Raw genomic sequence first — 24,389 nt, 5'->3', positions numbered from 1 at the left:
AGTATAATACTCCCTAGGTCCATCCATGTTGCTGCAAATGGCAATATTTCATTCTTTTTTTACGGTTGAGTAATATTCCATTGTATTTACATACCACATCTTCTTAAGCCAGTCGTCTGTTGATGGGCAACTGGGTTGCTTCCATGTCTTGGCTATTGTTAAGAGTGCTGCTATGGGGCGTCCCTGGTGGCACAGTGGTTGAGAATCTGCCTGCCAATGCAGGGGACACGGGTTCGAGCCCTGGCCTGGGAGGATCCCACATGCCGCAGAGCAGCTGGGCCCGTGAGCCACAACTACTGAGCCTGCGCATCTGGAGCCTGTGCTCCGCAACAAGAGAGGCCACGATAGTGAGAGGCCCGTGCACCGCGATGAAGAGTGGCCCCCGCTTGCCACAACTAGAGAAAGCCCTCGCACAGAAACAAAGACCCAACACAGCCATAAAAATAAATAAATAAATAAATAAATTTAAAAGTAAAATCACAGGTTTAAAAAATGGCAACTGTTTAAAAAAAAAAAGAGTGCTGCTATGAGCATTGGGGTAAATGTATCTTTTTGAATTAGAGTTTTCGTCTTTTCTGAATATATACCCAGGAGTGGGATTGCTGGATCATATGGTAGCTCTATTTTTAGTTTTTTAAGAAACCTCCATACTGTTTTCCATAGTGAATAATTTGTTCTTTATGAGGAAGCTTATGAGCCAGCGTTTTAGTTTATAAAGTGAGTTTTTTTCTTTTAACATCTATTTCTTTTTTAAAAATTTTAATTGGGGTATAGTTGCTTTACAACGTTGTGATAGTTTCTGCTGTACAACGAAGTGAATAAGCTATATGTATACATATATCCCCTCCTTCTTAGACCTCCCTGCCTACCATCCCACCCATCTAGGTCACCACAGAGCACTGAGCTGAGCTCCCTGTGCTATACAGCAGTTTCCCACTAGCTATCTATTTTACACTTGGCAGTGTATATATGTCAATCCTAATCTCCCAATTCATCCCATTTCCCCTCCCCCCTTCCCCCGTGTCCACACGTCCGTTCTCTACGTCTGTGTCTCTATTCTTGCCCTGCAAATAGGTTCATCTGTACCATTTTTCTAGATTCCACATAGATGCGTTAATATACGATATTTGTTTTTCTCATAAAGTGAGTTTTTATTCTTTCTCTCTTACTGGATGCTGACAATAATCCTGTGAAGCACGTACTCTTGTTATTCCAGTTTTGTGGCTGGGGGCCCTGAAACTTGCCGGGGAGAAGTGGCTGCCCAAGGTCATCCTGCTAGTGAGTGACAGGGCCAGGGGGAATCCAGCTTTGCTGGAGGCCAAAGCTGTCTTTCCTTACCTTCCTTTATAGTGATCAGAAACACGGTCCGAACATCACTTGCCTAATTCTCAGTTTTCCAGTTTTCTAGTTTTCAGCTCCTGGAGGACTAGCCCCAGGGCTCCTTGGGCAGAGTCTCAGCCCCATCCACAGATCAGTGGGTCAGACCCATATGCCTTTCTGCTCTCTCCCTTCTCTCTCCTTCTAGGCTTAGGCCTTAGCTTCACTCCTTGAAGGACCCTGGCATAGGAGAACACCTGAAAGTAGGGAGAGGGGTGGGAGATCTGAGAGTATCGTGCCCGGTTTACAGATGAAGAAACAAAGGCCCCAAAGCTCTCAAATGATTTGCCTGAGGTTACTCAGCCTGACCTTGGCAGGGGGAGTGATTCTGCACTGCAGAGAGCTACCCTGACCACCCCCGACCCTGTCTCTCCTCTTCCCGGCACCCTCTGCAGTGAGCTGGACCACAGTGAGCCAAGGACACCTCAGGATCCGTTGCTGGGGCCCAACACGGACGAGGCCAGTGGCCCCCCAGCTCGGGCCAAGGCCCGAGTGGTGAGCACCTCACTGACATGGGGGCAGTGGCCCCCTGCCCAGGAAGAGAGCAAACACCGTTTTCACAAGGTGTCCCTGGTATCAGGGGCACGGCTAGAAGTCCCCCAGGAGGAGATGTCTGAGAATGGCCACCGTCGGGAGGAAGTCAACGGCTTTGCTGCACGGGAAGAAGAGACTATGAATCACCAGGGTCCCGGGGACGGGGCTGGCTCCAAAAGCTTCCAGAGCCATGGGCCCATCTTTTCCAAAAAGTACACACTGCCCCCCAAGGAGAAAAGGCCAGTGGGAAGGCCGAAGGAGGCTGTGGACCAGGGTGATGGCAGTCCCCAGGACCCCAGGACTGAGCCACCGAGCCCAGGAGCCACGGCCAAGACTGAGTGTTTGGCGCCGGTGCACGGGCCCCATGAGCCCAGGCCCAACCCAGGTGTGAGTCTCACCAGCAGGAGCTCCCGGAGCCTCGAGGAACGGCGGGTGACATGCGCTGTGCGGACTACCATGGTGGTGGGAGGGCACGTGGACCGACAGGTGAACAGCTCTGTGACGAACTCCGTGGGGCTAACGCTCCCGGGCAAGGCCCTGCCCAGGGGCCGCAATGCCGCCCGCGTGGTGCAGGCAGTGGTGGTGAGCCCCCGAGCCGAGGACTCACCCAGCCGCAGCCAGGCCCTGGAGCTGCTAAGTAGCCTTGTGCCTGCTGGGCGGAGCCCACCTGCCAGCCGGCTTCCCAGGCCCCTGGCTGCTGTGACAAGGAGTCCAGGTCTGGGCAGCACAGAGGGTGCAGCCCCGGGGCAGCTGCCTGAGACGGGGACAGCAGAGCCAGAGGACAGATCTGTCCTGGCTCCCGTAGGCTTCCGGGACTATGCCCACCCGCCTCAGAACCAGGATGTCCCTGCAACCCACCTGGACCGAGACCAGGACAAAGCCCCAGATGCCAGGATCCATGAGGTCCCAAGAGTGCAGAGAAAATCCAGCCCCACCCAGCTCCCTCTCCAGACCTCTCAGGGCCACACACCAGTACCCTCCTCTCCCAGACTCCAGACCCAAACCCCCTCCCTGGGCCTAGGTCACCCCCCAGAGCAGCCTGAAGTACCTACTCATGCTAGGGCCCAGCTGACTCTCAAGCCCAGGGGACCCCAGGCCTGGCCCTCCGTCAAAACGGAAGGGCATCCAGATCCCCCTGCTGCCACCAGCCTGCCCACGGTGAAGACTGAGGCTGTTATAGTCCCTGGACAATCTCTCGCTCCATCCTCTACAAGAAGGAAGGCTGTCACCAGCCCAGGAGGTCTTTCTGCTCCATCCTCCCCAAGGAATAAGGTTGTTCAGGACTCTGAAAATGTCCCTATCTTCTCCCTTACCCAGAAAGAGGTAGTGCAGAGCCCTGGGGTTCCTGCTGACTCAACCCCCGCCCAGAAAGAGGTAGTACAGGGTCCTAGTGCTCCTGCTGCCTCATCCCCTAAAGCAACCAAGGTTGCCCAGGCCCCAGAAGGCAGCCCTAGCACCCAAAAAGAGGTTGTCCAGAGTACTGAAGGCAGCCTTGCCCCTCCTCTCACCAAGGAGGAGGCTAGTCAAGGCCTGACAGCTCCTGCTGTCCCATCCCCCAAACAGGAAAGGGAGGTTCAGGACTCTGAGGAGAGCCCCATCTCATCTCCTACCCAAAAAGAGGTTGTCCAGGGCCCTGGTGCTTCTACTGTCCCATATTCTACCCAGAAAGTAGTTGTCCAGGGCCCTACTGCTCTCATTGCCCCCTCCTCCTCAGGGGGCAAGGTATCCCTCAGCCCAGGAGGCCCCCCTGCCCCAAGGCTGATGGGAGCAGAGGCCAGCCTGGAGTCCCAGCTTGTCCCTGACTCCGCCGAGGGCAAGACGTTCCCAGAGCCATCAAGGGAGGAGGAGGAGGTGGCCCTGACTGCTGACCTGGAGATTTTCCTGGATACCCTGCGGAGTATGGAGCCCCCCGAGATCCTCCGCACTCACCGGCTGCCACGAGCCCCCCGCTCCTCCTACCTGGCCATATACGCCACGCTGCCCGCCATCGAGGAGGACCAGCCTGGGCCATGGGTGCTGGGACCCAGCCCCCAGGGGGTGCCCGCACTGGAAGAAAATGAAGAGGAAAAGGGAGAGGAGGAGGAGGACGAGGAAGAACCACAGAACCCCTACCTGAGCGACAGTGAAAAGCTCCAGCTCAGGCAGGAGAAAGCCAGGCCCAGCCCCCCCTGCGACTCCCACCCTGCCCGACCCCCCCAGGTCTCTTGCTCTCTTCTGGAGATGATGAAGAAGCACACAGCAGGTGCCAAGGGCGCCCACCCAGAAGTCGGGCCAGAGCGGCAGGCAGGCAGCCGGCCCACTTCCCGTCTTGGATGCAGCCTTCTCTTTGGGGGTCTGGTGCCTGCCCTCAAGGAGGCCCCCACTTTGGAACCACTGGGCACAAAACCATCCGCTCTACCGCCCCACGGGGCACCAGGGCTCAAGAAGGTGCCAGAACAGCTGCCCCTGCTCTACGGGGAAAGGCCACCTCCAGAGAAGCCCGCATGTGCCCAGCCCCTGGAGGGGTGGGTAAGTGAGGCCTTGGGTGGGCAACGGAGGGGGCCTGGCCTCATCTGGGCCAGGGTTTGGGTGGTGTGAGGACCATGATACTGGGGGGCAGAGTCTCCAGGGGCCAGGGGCGTGGGTCTGAGGTCTAGTTCAGTGTGACCACATTTCTCTGGGCCTCCGTCTCCCTATCCAAACAGCAGATTTGCACTGTGGATTCCAAAGGGCTTGATATCTTGGAAGCTGGGGAAGGGGACAGCTTCCAGGGACAGAGTGATGAAGGCACCTGGGGGTTGGGAGCAAGTGTAGCATCCTTTGTAGGCCAGCTCTTTGGGGGTGGAGGCCCACAGGGAGGATGTGGGGTTCCTGGAATGGCAGGTTGGGGGAGACAGTAAGGAGGCAACCCCATAAGATCTATCACCGCTCTCCATTCCAGAGCTCAGCATTGAAGACCCAGGGCAAACTGAACACCAGGCCTGGAAAGGTAGGGGGTGGGGGACAAATGGGTGGGGCAGCAGGAGGTGGGGGACCTGGGGACAGGGCCTGAGGACCCCCTCTGTGCCTTCTCCAGATGATCCTCTTCTCGGAGCCTGGCTGCCAAGGCAGCAGCAGGGAGGTTTGGGAAGACACTGCTGATGCTTCAGGCTGGGCCCGCGTGGCTTCCATACGGGTGGTACGAGGCTGGTGAGTGCGGAGTTCCTGGCAGGGTCCTGTGTGTGAACCTGGGGGATGTGAGGGCAGTGGGAAGTGCCCAGTGAGAAGTGCCTGGCAGAAACCCCCTCAGCTACCCAGAGACCCTGTCTTGTGGGTACATCGTTTCCCCACTCAGTGACCCTAGGTCTCTGTGCCCGCAGCTGGGTGCTGTACGAAGAGCCGGCGTTCCGGGGCCAGAAGCTGGTCCTGCCTGAAGGAGATGTGGAACTTGGAGCTCTGGGGCCAGCATGGAGTACCCAAGGCATTGGCTCCCTGAGGAGGGTTGTGCGGGTGAGTGGCTGGGTGTGGGGGACCAGATTTTGCCCCATCTACCCTAAGCCCCAGGCCCTGAGGAGGGAGACAGCCTCAGGTACCCAGAGTTGGAATTTCTGGGAGAGATCATATGGGATCGGAGCCTGGAGACGACTTATCATGGTCTCACCTGTAAAGTCCCAACCTCGGAGCCAGTGGGGAAGAAAAGGATTCTGGGTGTGCTCAGCCTGGCTTGGGGAGGCAGGGGCCAGGCAGAGGCCAAGCTCCAGTAGCTCCAGCTAGTGCTGGAGAAGGATTCAGTTAGAGCAACAGAAGCGGGTAGGGGTGGCTGTGAGCGCTCACCTCCCCACCCCGGGCCCAGGCTTTCAGGCCCACGGCCAGAGCCAAGGTGCCATGGATGTGTGTTGATTCACGTGCTCACAGATGCTCTTTCATGTCAGCTGTGTGCCCGGCACCACGCCAGGCAATGAGTAGGTTAGGAGATCTGCTCTCTGCCCTGTAGGACTCATGGTCAAGCTAGGGTATGAGGGCTGGGTTTGAAGCAGGAAAGCCATATAAACAGATTAGAGATTTAGAAACATCCTTCTGGTTGCCAGGAGGAGAAAAGACAGGGATTCTGGAGATAGGAAGACCAGGAAGGGCTGTGATTTCCAGCCGAGGGGAACCTCTGAATTTTGAGGGAGGGGTATGTGGTTTGAAAAGGCATAGTCGTCTTATAGTTTCACATCTGTAAAGTGGGGAAAAATAATACTGTTTTCATAACACAAATTTACAAACTGCTAAAATTAAGCTTGACAAAGCCGTCTTGGCCGCTAGGGAGACCCAGATGAGAAAGCAAAGATCTAAAACCAGGGCCTAGCCAACGTTTTGGGTTTTTTTTTTTAATTTGTTTTTTGTTGTTGTTGTTTTTAATGGAAGGACAAATAACCCTGAGTCCAGAGCTGTTGAAATCCTCCCGGTAAGAGAGGATGAGACTCTTAACTAGGGCAGTGGCCCAGCCACGCAAAGGAGGGGACAAGAATTTTCAAAGCCTCTCCAGAAACACACAAATATTTGTGGACAATTTATTGTGGGCTTCTCACAATAAATTCATCTTCACGTGGGAGGTAACGAGGTACAAGAGAAAAACAAGGGCTTTGAAGTCCAGTGGACCTGGGTTCCTTTGATTCATTCAGCACTGACTGGGTGCCTAGTGTGTATCAGGCACCTGGGATGTGCCGGGTTGCAACAGTGAACAAAAACTGCAGTGCTCTGTTCTTGGTCTTGCTACTTACAGGCTGTGTGCCCTGGGGCGGCCCACTTAACTTCACTGAGCCTCACTTTCCTAGTCTGCGAATGGCGTAATAACTCTCGTTGGGAAGACCAAATGAGAAGGGGTAGGACAGGCCCTTATATATATGCCTTGCACCCAGTAGGTGCTTCATAAACATTTGATGAAGGAGTGAATGAAAATGGCCCTAGTGAGGAAGAAACACCCAGAATGCAGAGAGGACCTGCAGCTTCCTGGGATGAGGTGCAGCTTCCTGGGATAAGGAGGCCAGTCTGGACAGGCATAGAGATTTGTATACAGTCTGGAATTGTATACAAAAGAAGGGTCGAAGTGAGACCTCAGGAAGTGGCTGTCTATCCCGCCCATCCCTCCACCAGGCTGGAAATGAGGCTCCCAGAGGCAAGGCAAAGGGCATGGCACTTGGCAGGCTCCTACTGGGAATTTTGGTCTCAGGTCCCAAAGGGCCAGTGTGGGACCAGTGAGGGCTTTGGTCTCAGGCTTGTCTGGCTGACCTTGCAGAGAACACCCTAGTCATTTCTGGCTTCTGGGGAGAAGTCCCCGGGAGCCCCAGCTGGACAGACTTGGGGAAGAAGGTGTGGGTGGGGGTGGTCTCTGAGGGCTGTTTTTTTTTTTTTTTTAAATTTTTATTTATTTATTTATTTTTGGCTGTTTTGGGTCTTCGTTTCTGTGCGAGGGCTTTCTCCAGTTGCGGTGAGTGGGGGCCACTCTTCATCGCGGTGCGCAGGCCTCTCACTGTCACGGCCTCTCCCGTTGTGGAGCACAGGCTCCAGACGCACAGGCTCAGTAGTTGTGGCTCACGGGCTTAGTTGCTCCGCGGCATGTGGGATCTTCCCAGACCAGGGCTCAAACCCGTGTCCCCTGCATTGGCAGGCAGATTCTTAACCACTGCGTCACCAGGGAAGCCCCAGGGCTATTGTTTTATACTTCATTTTTCCACCCCTTTCCTTCCGTAGGACTACATTACCCCAGAGATCAGCCTGTACTCTGAGGAGGGCCTCAAGGGGGAGCAAGTGAAGCTAACCAAGGCCTTGGAGGACCCCCAGGGCCTGGAGAGGCCTCTGCAGGTGGCATCTGCTACTGTCTCCGCAGGACTGTGAGTCTGGGCTGTTCTGGAAACCCTACATTTAACATTCACTGTGCTGGGTGCTGGGGACACAGAGGTGACAGGACATGGTTCCTGCCCTCAAGACGTGCTCAGTCTACTGGTGGGGCCAGGCAAGCAAGCAGACAGTGGCAATCCAGAGTTCCAGGATGGAGAGACACGGGGCTGTGGGAGTACAGAACAGCACCAAACCAGCCTGAGGTCAGAGAAGCCTTCCTGGAGGAGGAGACTCCTCAGCTGGGATGAGTCGGCCCCAGAAGAATCTAAGCTCCATGAGGGCAGGGACTTTGTATGTTTTGTTCACTACTGTATCTCTGATGCCTGAAGCAGGGCCTGGCATGGGGTAGATGCCCCTAAATATTTGTTAATTGAATGAATGGGGAAGAGAGTATACTAGCACCTGCAAAGGCCCAGAAGTGAGAGACTGACTTTGAAAGTTCACTCTGGCCAAAGAAAGCAGCAAGTGGGGAGATGTGAGGTCCAGGAGGAAGGCAGGGGGACAGGACAAAAGGCCTCTTTGTGCAGCTGGGCTGTATTGTGAGGCTAATGGGGAATTACCAGGGGTTTTTAAGCAGGTCCAGCTGCTGGAAAGAACTCTCAGCCGCTGTGTGCAATTAGAGAGGGCCAGGTCAGAGAAGAGGAGATCAATGGAGTGGCTGCTGCAGGAAATTATGGGGGCCTGAAATGTCCTCCAGAGTCCCCTTGATGGGGGCCTCTCCCCCAAAACTTCTTTCCCCCCTCTACCCCTTCCACCCCATCCACTAATCTGTGTTCCCGGGAGTCTGGGGTGCAGCTGCCTCTCTGCCTCCCCTCAGGTGGCTTCTATACCCCAAGCCCTTCTTTGAAGACACTCCCTGCATCCTGGAGCCTGGAGAGTACCCCACCCCAGAGGCCTGGGGTGCATCAGACCCCAGTGTGGGCTCCCTGAAGCCCATGCGATTGGTAAGGAGCAGGTGGTCCCAAGCAGCCTTGTCCTGTAGTCTGGGTGAAGAGGCAGGGCCTGGGACCTCCTACTGGGAATGGGATTGGAGGAGAGGGAGGATTAGTCCAAGAGTTGGGGGAGAGGGAGGACATGGGGTTGGCCATTTTTAGGGGCCCCAGGAACAAGTAAACCCTAGGTCACCAGCCCCATCTGTCTTCCCGCACCTCTGGGCTGGTGTCTCAGCTCTGTCTCCTCTGCAGGGCTGCCCAAGAGTGGAGAAGCCAGGGGAGCCCAAGGTAAGCATCTGGGCCTCAGGGTCAAAGAGGACCTTTGGGTGGGGTGTTTGTATGTGTGTGGCTATCACGGCCTGGACTAGAAGGTGGGAGAGGTGGGAGCTGGGGGCTAGAGGCTGGGCTGGGGAGGGGCGGGGTGGAAACCCGATGGGCTAACTGGGAACTGGCTTTTGATGTGTAAGGACCAGGTCAGAGGTCAGAGAAGAGACAGGAGTTAGGTAAGGGCTTGGGGCTCAGTGAGGGGATGGGAGGGCTTAGCTCTGGGTTGATGCTGGATAGAGTCATCCTGGGGTGGCTGGGTGGGTCTGGGTCCAGATCACTCCCCACCAACCTCACACAGCCCCTCTCCCCCCGCAGGCTGTAGTGTATGAGGCCCCAGGCTTTCAGGGCCAGAGCTGGGAAGTGAGCCGAGACATCTACAACCTGCAGCAACCAGAGGACAGCCAGAGCCCCAGCTTGGCCTCTGTGGGGTCCCTGCAAGTTCTCGGGGGCTGGTGAGGACTCAGGACCCTTCCTTCTCCCTCATCCTCCCCAGTAGCCTCTACCCTCCAGGATGGGAAGTGACCTGGTCTACCTAGGGGTGGGGGCAGCTCTCTTACACATCCATGGGCTTCCTGTGACTGAGTCTGTTTGTCTGCCTCCCCCTTCCCCCAGCTGGGTGGGCTACGAGAAGGAGGGTTTCCGGGGTCACCAGTATCTGCTGGAGGAGGGAGAATACGCTGATTGGTCACATTGGGGAGGCTATAACAAGGCGCTGACCTCCCTGAGAGTCATCCGGACGGTAAGCAAGAGCAACTGGGACATCCCTCTGCCTCTGGCCGCAGCCATACTTACCCCAGCACAATTTGTTGAGGGAAGAATTTGCGCCTCCTCTCCCTGTTCTCTAGAGCACCTGGAAGTGTTCCCTGAGGTCTAGCCTCTCTCCCTCCTGCTGCCTTTCCCCAGCCCACACTGACCACCTCACCGCAAAGTCCCTTGGTGGACTGCGTCCTTGGGGTCTGGGCACTCCCAGGGGTTTCCGTCGGTGGGCGGGAGAAACCTGACTGTCCCTGGGGCCCAGGACTTCGGGGACCCGGCGGTGGTGCTGTTTGAGGCCATGGACTTTGAGGGGCATGGCGTGGAGGTGAGCGAGGCATTGCCGGACGTGGAGCTGGCGGGACACGGCCCCCGAACGCAGGCCATCCACGTGCTCAGCGGCGTGTGAGTGACCGAAGCTCCGGGAGCTGGGCCGGTCGGGGGCGTGGGGGGGTTCCAGGAGAGGCACTGGCTCCTCCATGCTAACCCGCGCCCCCCCCATGCTAACCCGCGCCCCCCCCTTCCTGCAGGTGGGTGGCCTATCAGGAGGTGGGCTTCTCCGGGGAGCAGTACGTGCTGGAGAAGGGCGTGTACCGCAACTGCGACGACTGGGGCTCGAGCAACAGCGCCCTCGCCTCTCTGCAACCGGTCCTGCAGGTGTGTGCCCGCCGCAGGAGCGGGGCCTCTCAGAGGGGAGGGGCTTGGCGTCCCCCCGCAGGGGGGCGGGACTGGAACAACCAGGCTTGGAGCGCCTGGGGGCGGGGCTTCCTGGAAGGGGCGGGGCCTCCTGGAAGGGGCGAGGCTAATACGGACCTGGAGGGTGAGGGACCTGCGAAAAGGGTCGGGAATATTGAAACCAGAGGAACTGAGGCTGGGGGCTAGCACACTCCTTAAATCTCGAAACTTCGGTCCCTCCCTTCAGGTCGGGGCGCACAATCTGCACTTTGTCTCAAAGGTAAGGAGCTGGTGGGGGCCTATGTCTCCTCTTCCCTCATTTTTCAAATCTCTCCCCCATTTACCCATTCTCTCTGTCCCACTCACCCTCCTTCACTCTCATCTCTTCCCGTCTGTGCCGCCAGATTCAGCTTTTCTCCGGTCCGGACTTCCTGGGCGACCACATCTCCTTTGAGGATGACCAGACCTCTCTTTCCCCCTCTTTCCAGCCCCAGTCTTGCCGGGTCCACGGCGGCAGGTGAGGAAGTGGGGAAGGGGAGACGGGGGCGGGAGGGGGGCGGGGGGCACCTGCTCAGAAGCGCTTAGCTCAGCTTGGAAATCGAGGCTGTAATTAGAGGTCTTTGTTTCAAATGATTTCCTTCCTTTGGCTTCCTTGAGATTAGCTATTCTATCCCGAATCATTCAATCTTAAAGCAAACAAAGCAAGATAAAGTTTTAGTAGAAAATGTAAAAACTGTAGACAGTATAGTGTAAATTAACAATAATTTATTATTACCTAATACCCAGTCCATGTTCGAATTCCTCCCGTTATCTCAAAAAATGCCTTTGTGAAATTGGTTTGTTTTTCTCAGGATCCAGACAAGGTCCACACATTGCATGTGGTCCATTTGATCTATAATGTATAACAGTACCTTTCCCTTCTTTTTATTTTATACGATTTATTCGTTTAAAGAACCCAATAATTTGCCCTGTAAGTTTCCCATCTTCTGTATTTAGCTGATTGCTTCCTGGTGGTGTTTTAATTTTGTTCCTCTGTGCCCCATACTTCCTGTAAACTGGTAGTTAGATCTAGAGGCTTGATGAGATCCAGGGTGTTTTGTTTTGTTTTGCTGGCAAGAAGACTATTAGAGGTGGTATGTGTACTTCCCACTGCATCACATCAGGAGGCACATGTCTAGCTGTCCCATTTTTAATGATATTAAGATCCCTACATTATAAGATTCCTCGTTGACCTTTCACCTAAAGATTTTTAGCATCCATTGATGATAATTGCCTAGATCCATTATTTCTTTAGAGGTTACAAAATGATTTTCTAAGTTTTGTTATTCCCTATACATATATTGGCTGGAATACTTCTATAAAGAAGAACTTTACCTTTTCAACTATTTGTTTACCTGAAATAGTTTATACAAAAAAGGCAGTCTGATCTTTTCCCAAGAATCAGTGTTTGCCCCCTTTCTATCAATTTTCAGAATAATTTCTGAATTGGTGCCCTAGCAACCTCCAGAGCTGACCAATGAAGATTTTTTAAAGTATTGTTATGAACTCATGGGTTTTTTATGTATATGAAATGCTCCAGTCCCTTGGAGTCACTATTCTTTTGTGTACTCAAATTGTTTCATCTTGGCAAATGGGAGCACCTCCAAATTGCTTCCTGGGTATTTTTTATATGACCCCCATAGGTTTTTTTTTATAACTTCCTTGTTTTTCTGGTACAGTAAGAGGTTCCAGGATCATTTTGTACATTTTTTGCCTCAAACCGGGAATCATTTCCCAAAGAATCCTGGTTGCTTTTAATGCATAATGCTCTTTGGAGACCAAAATCTGCACACTAGGTGTTTCAAAATTATAATACTGATATTACTAACAGTAAAAACCAGTGAATGCTGTTTGAGGTCTCTCTGTTGTTCTTTTTGTCCTCAGAACATTCACCTACATCCCATTAGGTATGTACAGTTCAAACTATTGTGTTTTTAAGACATTTGAAATAATACTTCTTTCTGTGCAGTTATGCCACCAACCTGATATACAGTTAGGTTCATTTATTTTGTTTATTTTAATTTTTATGAATACTTCTCATTTTTACTTAATTCTGTTTCCTAATTACATAAAATATTTGTAGTGTTCCTGTCTTAGTCAGCTTGAGCTACTATAACAAAATACCATACATTGGGTGGCTTAAACAACAGGAATTTATTTTCTCAGAGATCTGGAGGCTGGAAGTCCAAGATCAAGGTGTTGGTTGATTTGGTTCCCTGGTGAGGGCTCTCTTCCTGGCTGGCAGATGGCTGCCTTCTTGCTGTGTCCTCACATGGCTGAGAAAGAGAGCTCTTCCTCTTCCTATAAGGACACTAATCCCATCATGGAGGCTCTAACCTTTTGACCTCATCTAAACCTAATTACCTCCCAAAGACCATCACATTGGAGGTTAGGGCTTCAACATTGGAATTCTGGGGAGATACAAACATTCAGTCCATAGTATTTCCAAAGTCAAGACTTAAAAAATCAATAGCTTTCATCCCTGTCCCTGCTACCTTTTCCACTCCCTCCCCCTATAGGTAATCTTTTGTGCGTGTGTGTGTGTGTGTGTGTGTGTGTGTGTGTGTTTAGTTTATTCATCAATTGTTTCTTTTTGAAGATATAAGCAAATATGCACTCATATAAATTTACGTATAATTATAGAAACCAAATATGTTTTGTTTTCCTCCTCCTCCATTTTCTTACACAAAAAAAGCATACTACAACCTGGTAAATATACTAAAGACCACTGAACTGTACACTTTAAAAGAGTGAATTTTATGGTTTGTGAATTATATCTCAATTTTTTAAAAAGGAAGCATACTGTAAACACTGTTATGCACCTTGATTTTTTTACTTAACAGTTTGTATCACTTTATATCCCTTTAAGAGCTCCTCCTCATTCTTTTTGACTGCTATGTTACACTCCAGATTCTTAGTTTATTCAACCAATCCCCAACTGATGGACATTTGGCTGCTCCCACTCTGCCACTGCAAACAGTGTGTAATCAATAGCCTTATGTATGTGTCATTTCATGTTTTTGAAGGATGTCCTTGGGATAGATTCTGAGAAATGGGATTGCTGAGTAATTGTGCATGGAGTTTTGCTTGATGTTGCCAAATTTCCCCCGAAGGGCAGTATGATTTCATTCAGTCCTTTCTTAAGTCTGACCTTCGTCCCTGCTGCTGCAACGCCCGTTTATCCTTGGCCTCCCCCGGACCGGGGGATCCCCATCAAGTCTGCATCCACTCTGCTGTATCTCAGGGGGACCTGGGCAGGCCAAGGAGAGGGTGGGCTCAAATATCTACTCACATCCCCCCACTCTTCCCCTTCCTTCCCCAGCTGGATCCTGTTTGATGAGAAGAACTTTGAGGGTGAGCAGCACATTCTCTCTGAGGGCGAGTTCCCCACTCTCACAGCCATGGGCTGCCTGGCCTCCACGGTCCTGGGCTCTCTCCGGAAGGTGCCCCTGGTAAGTGCCCCGCTCCGCTTCCAGGCACCCCTGAGGCAGGGGTTGCTGCTGGGGGAGCCCACACACAGAGCCTCTTCTCACTGCTGAGTGGGCTTTGGGGCTTAAACCCAGTCTTCAGAACCACCCCAGGTCCCCTCGACCCCAGGGCTTCAAAGCCAGGTCAGCTTACTAGGGATTTATTGAGCCCCTGCTGAGATAGGTCCTGGAACCCTGCAATATATCAGACATAGCCCTGCCTTCAAGGAACCCAGAAAGATTACAGCTCAGAGTGCTGTGTCCTGAAACTGAGGTGGGACAGGGCCAGGAGGGGCTAGCACTCAGGGGTGGGCTGGGGGCAGGGGCGACCGATGAGGTGGTGATTCTGGGCAGGGAGGAGTGGAGTGGCAAGATGGCTTTGCTGCGTGGGGGGAACGGCGGGTGGGAGGAAGGCAGTGGGGCTGCTGCTGCCGTGATCCAGGACAAACGATGATGTCCTGGACTAGGAAGATGTGGAGAGGAGTGACGTGGGCTGATGAAGGACCTGGAGTCTGTAGGACTTGGTTGTGGGCTGGGTGGCCAGTGGCAGCAGCACAAGAGAACAGCTGGTGTTTCCTGTACTGCTCTGGGCAGTGTTTAAAAGGCTTCCCGTGCACTAAGACATTTAATCCTCACCACAACCCTATGAGCCATGTAACTATTATCTTCTCCCTTTTTCCGACGTGAAAACTGAGGCACAGAGAGGTCACGTGACTTGCTTCATGTCACACAGCTGGTAATAGACAGAGCCAGGTTCCGTACAACTACATGCTGGGCTCTGAAGACAAACAGACCTGGTTCTGAAGCCTGGCCCTAGGGCCTTGAGCGAGTGATTTACCTTCTCCAGCCTCAGTTTCCCTCTAAGTGGGGATAATGATAGCACCTGCTTATAGGGCTGTTGAGAAGTTATAATGAGATCAGGTAAAGCACTTAGCACAGAACCTGGCGTGTAGTAAGCCCTGAATACATGAGAACTGCTATAATGACCAATATTATTCTTGTCACTCATCTTAGAAGTGCCATTTACTGGGGAGGAGGTTTGAGGGGCAATGGGGGTTCCATCTGGCACATGCTGCATCTGAGAATCTGGGGGACACCCAGCTGGCAGTGTCCAGGAGTCAGGGGCCCTGTGGGGTGGAGCTCAGGAGGGAAGAGAGCCTGAAATACCATTCTGGGAGTCAGGGTGTCTGGAACTAGAGGGGCTGAGTCGGGGGCTCTCGTGGCCTCACCCCTTCTCCGTGCCCCCGGCCGCAGCACTTTTCAGAGCCATCCATTTTCCTGTATGGCCTGGAGTGCTTCGAGGGGAAGGAGATCAAGCTCGGTGGGGAGCTGCGGAGCCTGCAAGCTGAGGGCTTCAACAACCACGTGCTGTCCTTGCGGATCAAGGGGGGCGTGTGAGTGTGCCGCGGGGCTGCGGGGGCTGCAAGGGAGCGAGGGAGGGGGCCTCCAGGTCTTCCCCCCACTTCTACTGCACTCCCCTCCACGCCAGGAGGGAGAGGGGGGAAGTGCAGGCTGAGAAGGGTCACTGGCCCTCAGGGCTTGGACCCCAGCCCGAGGTGCTCTCCAGGACCCTCCCCTGCCCTGCAAATCCCAGAGCTCCCTCCCAGCCTGCCTCTCTACCCCCTCCCGGGACCTGAACCCCAGGCAGAGGAGTCCAGGCGTGAGAGAGGAGGAGGTAGAGAATGTTCTGACGGCTGCTCCTCCTCTTCTACCTGCCTGTCTGTCTGTCTGTCTGTCTTCCTCGCTGTGTCTGTGGCACTTGCTGGGCCCAGCTGGGTGCTGTGCCAGCACAGCGACTTCCGGGGCCGCCAGTGGCTGGCGGGCAGCTGCGAGATCACCAGCTGGCTGACGTACAGTGGGACCCAGAGGGTGGGCTCCCTCTACCCCATCAAGCAGGTAGGTAGCATGTCGGGTTGAGCACGTCTGGGCCAGTCTGTCTGGCTGTTTGTCTGTCTGTGCGTTTCCCATGTTTCCCAAACTCAGCCTTTGTATACTTTTGTCACAATTTTTGTCACACCATCATTCCTTTTGAACCATTGTCTCCTTAATATTTTCCTCTAAACCAACTCACTTTTTTTTTTTTTTTATTTTTTCCTATCCTAAGGAGTAATGTCCATAAGATCATGGGTTTGATGTGTATGTATGATTTTTCCTTAATAGACATTGTGATAAATTCATTACCATTAAATTTTTAACAATAAGGCTTATCCACATAAGCCTGAAAATTATCTCATGTACCACCCACCAGTGGTAAGCACACCTCACTTTGAAACACTGTGTCTGTACTTGTGTTTCCATATGTCTGTGAGTGCATGTCTGGACACGTGTCTCATTTATGTGCATGTGCACTTATGTGGAGGCATGGCCACAGAGGGAGTGTGTGTGTGTGCGCGCGCGCATGCCCATCTGAGGGCGTTTCTGTGTCTGTGATGTCACTTGTATCAATGTGTCCTCTGGAGGTGATCCGTGGGGGGATGTTTGTCATCCCCTCACCCTGTACATCTGTGAGAGTATATTTATGACTGCACGTGCCTGTACTTGTGACACCGTTGAAAGTGTGTGTCTTTGTGTGAGGAAACTTGTGTGGTCCCTATTTCAGACTCTTATAACATCATTGCTAGAAGGAATCTTGGAGATAATCTCCAACCTTCACATTTTACAGATGGGGAAATAAAGGCCCAGAGAAGTGGACAAGAATTTGCTCTGCACACAAGTATTTTACCTCCATGGGCCTCAGTTTCCTCATCTTTAAAATGGGGGTGCTATGTATGATAGAGTTGTTTAGAGGATTGAAGATAATAATGATGTAAAGCCCTTAGAACAGTGCTTGAATGGTTAGGCACTCAACAAATGTTAGCCGTGATTATTATTATTACTATTATTACTGTCACCACCATCCGAGATCCCCAGGTGATTTGTGGCCGAGCCAGGTCTGATGTCTGACAGCCCAGTGTCCGCCCTGCTGTGGTACCTCTTCAGCATGGGTAGTGCGTGCATTTCTCTCTGTAAGTGTATGTGCACATCTGTATTCCCATACACATCCAAACTTTTGGCAAACATAAGTGCCTGGCGTGGAGTCGGCTGGGGGGGCAAATAGTGTGAGTGTACATGTCGACGTGTATCCATGTGTTTGTGCCTGCGGCACTCCTGTACAACCATGTGGATCTTGGGTGTATCTGCCAGTGTTTCTGTGTGTATCTCTACAGACATGGAACTGTGTGCGTGTACACTACGTATGTGCCCCTGGCATATGTGTGAGAAAGAAGGGGTGACTTAGAAGCAGGGTTGAGGATGGTTTGGGGCAGGAGGGAGAGCTTGGGAGCTTGGGATACTGGAGGGTCCAGAGTTGAGGGCATTGGGGGCCCAAGTGGGAGCATCCCTGCCCAGAGACCCCTGACTCTCAGCTCCCCCCACTCACCAGCGCCGGGCTTATTTCCACCTCTGGAATGCGGCACTGGGGGGATTCCTGGCAGTGCCGGACCACGTGGAGGACATGAAGGCGGGCCGCGTGGTGGTCTCTGAGCCCCAAGCTGGAGGCAGCTGTATCTGGTACTACGAGGATGGGCTGCTGAAGAACCAGGTACCAGTTTAGGGACTGGGACAGGGTCACCAGGGCCCCAGACCCTCACAAGCCTACCTTTGGGAGTCCCAGCCTGTTCCCAGTCAGGAACAGGACCCAGCCTTGGGCCAGAGAAACAGAGAGATACACAGACACCAGGACCCGGGTGGAGGTGGAGAATGCAGGCTGTGTACCCCTGGGCACTTCGGGCTCTTCTCTGGGTCTGTCTCCCGTCTGCAAAACAAGAGCGTTGAACCAGATGCTTCTAAGGGACCACTCAGCTCTGATATCCTGTGACAGATTTGGATCCTATTAATAATGATAGATCCACTCCACAAACATTTCCTGAGCACCTGCTATGTGCCAGGCCCTGTTCTAGGTGCTGGGAATATAACAGTGAGAAGACAGAAACAACTCCTGCCCTCCTGAAGCTTGCATCCTAGTGGGGAGAGAAAGAAACAAATGAGTAAAATATCTTAGTACCTTAGGTGTTGAAAAGTGCAATAGAGGAAAAATACATTAAGAAAGGAAAATAGGAAGTATCAGTAGCTCTGACAAGGGGAGCCCTTCCCGAGAAGGTGGCATTGGAGGGAGGCACCTTGCAGGTTTCTTCACGTGAATGCCTCATGTAATCCCTAGAGGGCACTAGGGGGCAAGTCCTATTATACTTCCCATTTTATAGGTGAGGAAACGAGAGCACAGAGAAGTTAAGTAACTGGCTGAAAGTCACATAGCCAGTAAGTATGTGGAAGCTTGTCTGCTGCTAAAGCCTGTGCTTCAGGAGTCAGTCATGGAAGGCTTCCCGGAGGAGCGCATATTTTTCCAGCCCTTTTATGGTTTCTCACATTGAACCCTCACAACAGCCATCCCCAAGGAAACCAGAGCTACTGGTTTAGGATTAGGAGATTTGCCCAGAGTCACAGTCCGTAACAGCCAGGATTCAAAGCTGGGTGTGTCAATGGTGTCTTGGGTTTGGTGGAGTCTCTGTGGGGAGGGCCAGTGCCTGACGACCTCCTGGGGCCTCAGGTGGCCCCCACCATGAGCCTGCAGGTGATTGGCACCCCCAGCACAGGCTCCAAGGTAGTGCTGTGGGCTGAGAGCCGCCTGCCCCGCCAGACGTGGAGCATCAACGAATCAGGCCACATCTGCAGCCAGATGTTTGAAGGCCGGATCCTAGATGTGAAGGGTAAGTTGGGCATGTGTGTGGGAGAAGGGCCCTGCAGGCAGCAGAGTCCCCAGCTCTCTCTGACCATCTCCCCATCTCTTACCCCCTCCCCCAGGTGGCCAGGGGTACGACCGGGACCACGCGGTGCTGTGGGAGCTGGCCAAGGACAGGGCGTCCCAGATCTGGACTGTCCATGTGCTTTGAACCTCCTCCCCACCCCCCAGCCCTGGAAGCTCTCCCTGGGATGAAATGTTTTTATAGGTTTTTTTGTTGTAACATAAACTGTTTTATAATATGCTCCCAGGTATCCTCATCTCTGTGCACCTTGATATTTGGGGGTGGGAGTGAGGATTTGTTCACCTGCCTTCTTACTAGCCTGCACTCAGGTGGGCTTCTTCCCTCCCAGCTCCAGTTCTGGGGCCCAGGTAAGGCCTCCGTCTGCCACCAGAGGGAACACTGGGAGCAGGCTAACCGCTGAGCGTGGTCTTGTGTGCAGTCACCGCAGATGATGTGCTCTCAGATCCTGCTCTGAGCCAGGTTTGGCACTGGGCTACAGGGACACAAATATGAACCAAGCCCCTTGGTCCCCGCCCTCAAGCAACTCACAGTCCAGTGGAGGATCCCCCTGGGAAGGGTGATACACTCGGTGACTGGGTAAGAATGGAAGTGGAGGGATGCACAGGGGAGGAACCTAAACCATTTAGGGGCACAGGGCAGGGAACACTGCTCGGAGGAGGGAACCCTCAGCTGAGATGTGGAGGATGAGAAGGAGTCAGCCAGACTAGAGGGTGGTGGCACAGGTATGCAGACAAGTCCAGGGGCGGAAACTTGGAAGTGCAGTGCGGTGGGGACTCAGTGGGCGGGGTGGGAAAGGCAAGTGGGAGCCACACCCCAAAGGGCATTGCCCACCCGGCTCCTCTCAATTTCCCCTAACTCTGGTCTCAAGTCCTAAAGGTTTGGCCCCCAAGAAGCCAGAACAGGGGGTCTTGGTCCCTAACCCAGCTCAGAGAGGGCAGGACATAGTCTTTCAATCTAGTAGACACTTGTCCCCTTGGCCGACGTCCTCCAGGAAGAGGCAGAGATGGTCAAGTCCCTTGGGGGCTTCTCCAGAGTTCCCTTCCTACTCTTCAGCTCCCAATTCCACCAGCCCAAACCCAGGAGGGGTAGGAGTGTTTGGAACAGCTGTTTGTCCTTCCTGCCTTCCCAGCCCATGGGTAGGCAGGGAAGAAATGGACAGTGGCCTCTTCATCTTTTTCAGCCCCCAGTGGTTGGAGACGTGAAGACAGGAGGATGGCTGTGAGGCTGGGAACCCCTATAGGCTGGGGGTGGGGGGGCTTCTCTCTGAATCTGTCATTCTGAGGACACCGAGGCAGTGGAGTGGGGGGCTCTCTGAGCCTCTGCAACTGGGGATGTCCAGGGTCTGGGAGGCGGTGGGGGTGGGTGGGTCCTCTGGGACCGTCATTCCCAAACTCCCAGGGACAGGTAAGCAAATGCAACTAAAGGGAGGGTGAAGATGGCAGGTTCTGGGTCGTGTCCCTGCAAGGGGATTCGAAGGGGAAGGGCCTCTGCATTTGGACTTGGGCGCAGGGCAGGTGAGGTGCAAGCTCGCTGGTGCCACCTCACCTGCTGATGGGGCTATAGGTGGCCCCTTGGTGCTGCTGCAGACCTGGCTCTTTGGGCCTGGTGACGTCCAGTGACCACACACAGGACCCCACTCCAAGTACATGACAACTTTATTGAGCCCTGGCTGGGTGGTGCTTGCCCCTCCATGTCAGTATCTCGCTGTGTCGGCCATGGCCCCCCAGGCTCTACCTGTCAATTCCCACAACCTGCTCACCTCTAGCATCAGCCCCTCCCAAGGATGGGGCGGGGAGGGGCTTCTCTTGCTAGTGATGGTGGCAGCTGTCTCAGGGGAACGGGGCTAGGGCTGGGCTGGGCTGTGTCACCTCATCTGAGGTGGAAGAGCTGGATGAGGGTGTTAGTCAGGAAGAGAAGGATGCTGCCGCCGCCCAGGCTTCCGAGGGCTGGGGCCCCATTCCTCTGTTTGTTGGTGGTGGTCTGGTTTCCCAAGACTCCAGTTTGTATCTGCAAGAGGAGAAGTGTGGCAAGCTCACAGGGGGTTGAATCTCATGTTTGTTGTTTAGAGACAGTTCCCCCACCCCAAGACTGTAGTTCTCAGTTCCTGCCCCAGTGACCACAACTTCTGCCACAAGGTCCTGTGGGGATGGTTGGCTGCTTCCTGCCTCAACACAGGAAGGGTCAGAGGCGGTCCCTGGTTCACGTCCCACAGAACCTTCCTTTCATGTCCACCAGATCACCAGCTCCTCCAGCATGTAGGAGATAGGGGAGCCTGTGGCCCCAGCCCTTGACCATCCAGGGCCTGAGCCTCCCTGAACCTCAGTGTCTTCATCTTGTGAATGGGGAGAAGAGCCCGTCACAGTCATGGGGGTCACATGAGACAGGGCTGGTGAGAAGGCACCTGGCAAAGTGTAGGTAGGTGGGGAGGTTGTGACTTCTCCCCTGAGGAGGTGGCCAGATGGTGATCAAACTGTTCTCAATGCTTGATCAGGCTGCAACTAAAACTGCCCCTGATGGAGATTAAGCTGTTTTTGATGCTTGATCAAGCTGTTCTTGATCGAAAACTTGATGGTTCCCATCTCCTATACCGACTAACATGTGAGATGCTGCCAAAGCTGCCTCTTGGAATAGCAGCTGATCTCGAGACTCTACCTGTTTCCGGAGTGGGAGATTTCTATCTTCTTAGCATTGCCGAACACGCAGGCTCCTCTCCCGGGAGGTTTCCTGCCACCTCGAGAATCGGATCAGGCTCCATTTGAACATTTCCCGGCCCCCTCCCATAGGACCATTTCCCCAGGTTCCCTGTGGGTTGATGCCATCCTCACTCAGGGCTGTCTTCCCAAGCCTCTTAATCCCCTGTTATTCCACAGCACCCCTTGGGTGCCTCAGTGTGCCTGGCACCCTGTAGGTGCTCCCCAGCCTCAGGTACAGGAGACAGTCCTGCTCAGGGGCGGCCCTCAAACAGTCTGATCCCAACCAGAAGGACCGGAAGGCTGGGAGCCAGGCCCTCTGAGCCCTGGGTTCCCCTGCTGGAGCCTCTGCTCTCGTGGAAGAAGGCTGGGTGCCCAGGAGCCTGCATGCCCTCTCCCCCATGCCGGGCAGGTCTGGGGAGTCCTGGGTGATGGTGCCGGGGGCTCTGGGGTGCTGCGCTTACCTGAATCATAATCAGGAGGCTGATGGTGAATAGGAGGAAGAGGAAGCCTTTCATCTTGGGAGTCTCTCAGTGGCCCTCTTTGTAGCAGCTTTTGGAGATGAACGCAGGGCTGTCTGTGGGCCTCTTTTGGCTTGGCTGCTTTTGAACGAGAAGGAGGCAGGGAGGCGGGGTAGAGGGAAAGGAAGGAGGGCCTACCGCGTGGGGTGGGGTGCTACTGCATTTCTACAGACCTTGGGGTGGAGCGTGCCAGGCCCTAGGTTCTACAGCCCTGGCAGATGATGGGTTCTGGAGAGGGACTGAGGCACATCCTAGGGGATGGGAGGTAGGCATCCACGAGGCACCTGTGGGGCAGTAAATAAAACCCTGGGCTTGGAGTCATGCATAGCGGGGATTGAATCTTGGTTTAATCACCTATCAACTCCGAGACCCTGGGCCAGAAACTGTACCTCTCTGAGCCTTTAACAAAAGAGCTGCCAGAGAATTAAATACAGTATGATTAAAAGGAGATTGGGGCAGGGGATAGGCGCTGAAGGAGAAAAGGCTGGGATAAATTTAGGTTTCAAGATAAGGTTGTAGACTGTTCCACAGGTTCAGAATGAAAGCTTGGGGAGCATGAAAATTTGGGGTGGTAGGGGAGGAGATTTCTGTGAAAACGAAGGAGCACTGTGTTAGGAATCCAGAAACCTAGCTTCTAGGTAAGCCCATTCCCCCTGGGCCTCAGGTTTCTCATTTCAAGTGAGAAGGCTGAAGTGGATTATTTCTGAAGTTTATTGAGACCTAGCATCTTGTGATTTGGATGAAGAAAATAACAGATTGTGTATTTCAATCTCAGATGGATAGGAGGAGGGCTAGTGGAGGGACCAGAAGTTAATAAACTGCTGGGGAAGGGGTTTGGGGTGGGGTGGCTGTGAAGTTCTAGCCAGGGGTAGGGGATGAGGTGAATCACAGAGGTGCCTGGACAGTGCTCCATTCTTTATACAACCTCTCATTTTATTCTCTCAGTGGGGTTCTGCAGTAGGTTTCATAATTATCCCCATTTTCCTGATGAAGAAACTGAGGCTTGGATATTAAGTGACTTGTCCAAGGTAATAAAAGGTGGAGCCAGTTTCACGTGAAATTGAATCCAGGTATGTCTGAAGCTGCAGCCATGTATGTAACCTCTGGGGCTTTCCTAGAAGTCACCAATTAAGTCTTGGTTCCCCGACCCGCTCCCTCCTGGAGGACCCAGGGATTGGCTCTACAGCCCAGCTCCAGCCTCACTTACTCTCCCTTCCGTAGTCTATTCTGTGTCTCATTTGCATGCCAGAATGTGAAAAAAAAAACCCTCTCACTTCCCTTCTATGCTTTTGTGTCTCATGTATCAAGCCTCAGAAAAACCTGAGTGGGCCTTTAGGGCTTCCAGCCCTGGCTAAAAAGAAACAGAAAAGAACTGAAAGTCAAGGCTGGAGAGAGAAAGCCAGGAAGTGGCGAGAGAGGGGTAGGAATCTCGCCCCAGGGAGGTGGGTAAGGAAGGAAGTGGGTGGAGCCCTCAACTACCTGTCACTGCCCACCCCCGTCAGCTCCTTCACCAGAGGCCTTTCCTGACTCTCTGTTCAAGTCTCAGCTACCTTTGGTGCACCTGTTGGGGTGGGTGATTCTGGGGGTTCATGAGAGTCTGTGAGGCAAAGATACCAGAATGGCACTGGCCCAGGAGACAAGAGGCCCATGTTAAAGTCCAAGATTGCTCTGCTGAAAATTGGCTCCATCATACTGGGCAGGGGCTAAACCCTGGGGCCAGCCAGGATGTCCTTTCTCCATGCTGTGGATTCTTGTGAGGATACTTAAGTGCCAAGCTCATATTTGCAAAAATATTCTTACAAACCTGAGAAATTTCTTTTCCACATCCTGGGTCTCTGCTGTCATTTGAGCTTGAGCTGCTAGTGGTGGGGGGATCTGGGTGCTGGAAGGGGTTTTAGGGTCATCAGGACTTGGGGCATGAAGGGATATCTGGAGTCTGTCAGTACCTGAGAGAAGTGGGGCTTCAAACCTTTGCCTCTCCTGCCCTCTGAGCAGTTTCATTCTGTCTTGACACCATCTGGATAGACAGAACCCTGGTCACAAAGCTTAAAGAGCTTAGAGAGACCCCCATTTTACAGATGGGAAAGTTGAGGGCCCAAGAAGGGCAGGTTAATGGCAGAGCTGGAGATAGAACCTAGTCTATTTCTTGACTTCCCTGTCCTACTGTACACCTTCTCCAAACCTGACTTGATGGGAAATCTCAATCCACAACCCCTACAACTCCTTCAAAGAGAGGGAGTTCCTCAGTGTTCCAAGAGCTCCTTCTGTTGGTCACCGCACTAAAGGCTGTGTCTGCTAAGAATATGGTCTAGTAGCTTGACCCAACACCAGGTCCCTCTAGGTCTCGTCACCTCTTTAACTCAGCAGAAAACAGAATATGGGACTTCCCTGGTGGCGCAGTGGTTAAGAATCCACCTGCCCATGCAAGGGA

General features: G+C 53.3%; 1 protein-coding gene across 1 annotated transcript in view; it reads left to right on the top strand.

The window, feature by feature from the left end:
- The window catches only part of CRYBG2 (crystallin beta-gamma domain containing 2), a 28,492-nt gene extending 9,531 nt beyond the window's left edge, over positions 1-18,961 (top strand). The window contains exons 4-22 of the mRNA XM_036862319.1: positions 1,773-4,419; positions 4,832-4,879; positions 4,967-5,079; positions 5,250-5,379; positions 7,606-7,745; positions 8,570-8,696; positions 8,937-8,972; positions 9,327-9,463; positions 9,624-9,750; positions 10,030-10,169; positions 10,295-10,421; positions 10,687-10,719; positions 10,844-10,956; positions 13,801-13,930; positions 15,200-15,339; positions 15,718-15,841; positions 17,367-17,525; positions 18,531-18,690; positions 18,785-18,961. Coding sequence (XP_036718214.1) covers positions 1,773-4,419; positions 4,832-4,879; positions 4,967-5,079; positions 5,250-5,379; positions 7,606-7,745; positions 8,570-8,696; positions 8,937-8,972; positions 9,327-9,463; positions 9,624-9,750; positions 10,030-10,169; positions 10,295-10,421; positions 10,687-10,719; positions 10,844-10,956; positions 13,801-13,930; positions 15,200-15,339; positions 15,718-15,841; positions 17,367-17,525; positions 18,531-18,690; positions 18,785-18,873 — 4,720 coding nt within the window. The 3' untranslated portion in view covers positions 18,874-18,961. The remainder of the gene's footprint in view (positions 1-1,772; positions 4,420-4,831; positions 4,880-4,966; positions 5,080-5,249; positions 5,380-7,605; positions 7,746-8,569; positions 8,697-8,936; positions 8,973-9,326; positions 9,464-9,623; positions 9,751-10,029; positions 10,170-10,294; positions 10,422-10,686; positions 10,720-10,843; positions 10,957-13,800; positions 13,931-15,199; positions 15,340-15,717; positions 15,842-17,366; positions 17,526-18,530; positions 18,691-18,784) is intronic.
- The last annotated feature ends 5,428 nt before the right edge of the window (positions 18,962-24,389 follow it).

The sequence above is a fragment of the Balaenoptera musculus genome, chromosome 1, assembly GCF_009873245.2.
Source record: "Balaenoptera musculus isolate JJ_BM4_2016_0621 chromosome 1, mBalMus1.pri.v3, whole genome shotgun sequence".
Classification (NCBI taxonomy): domain Eukaryota; kingdom Metazoa; phylum Chordata; class Mammalia; order Artiodactyla; family Balaenopteridae; genus Balaenoptera; species Balaenoptera musculus.
This window is presented reverse-complemented; position numbering and strand designations above follow the sequence as displayed.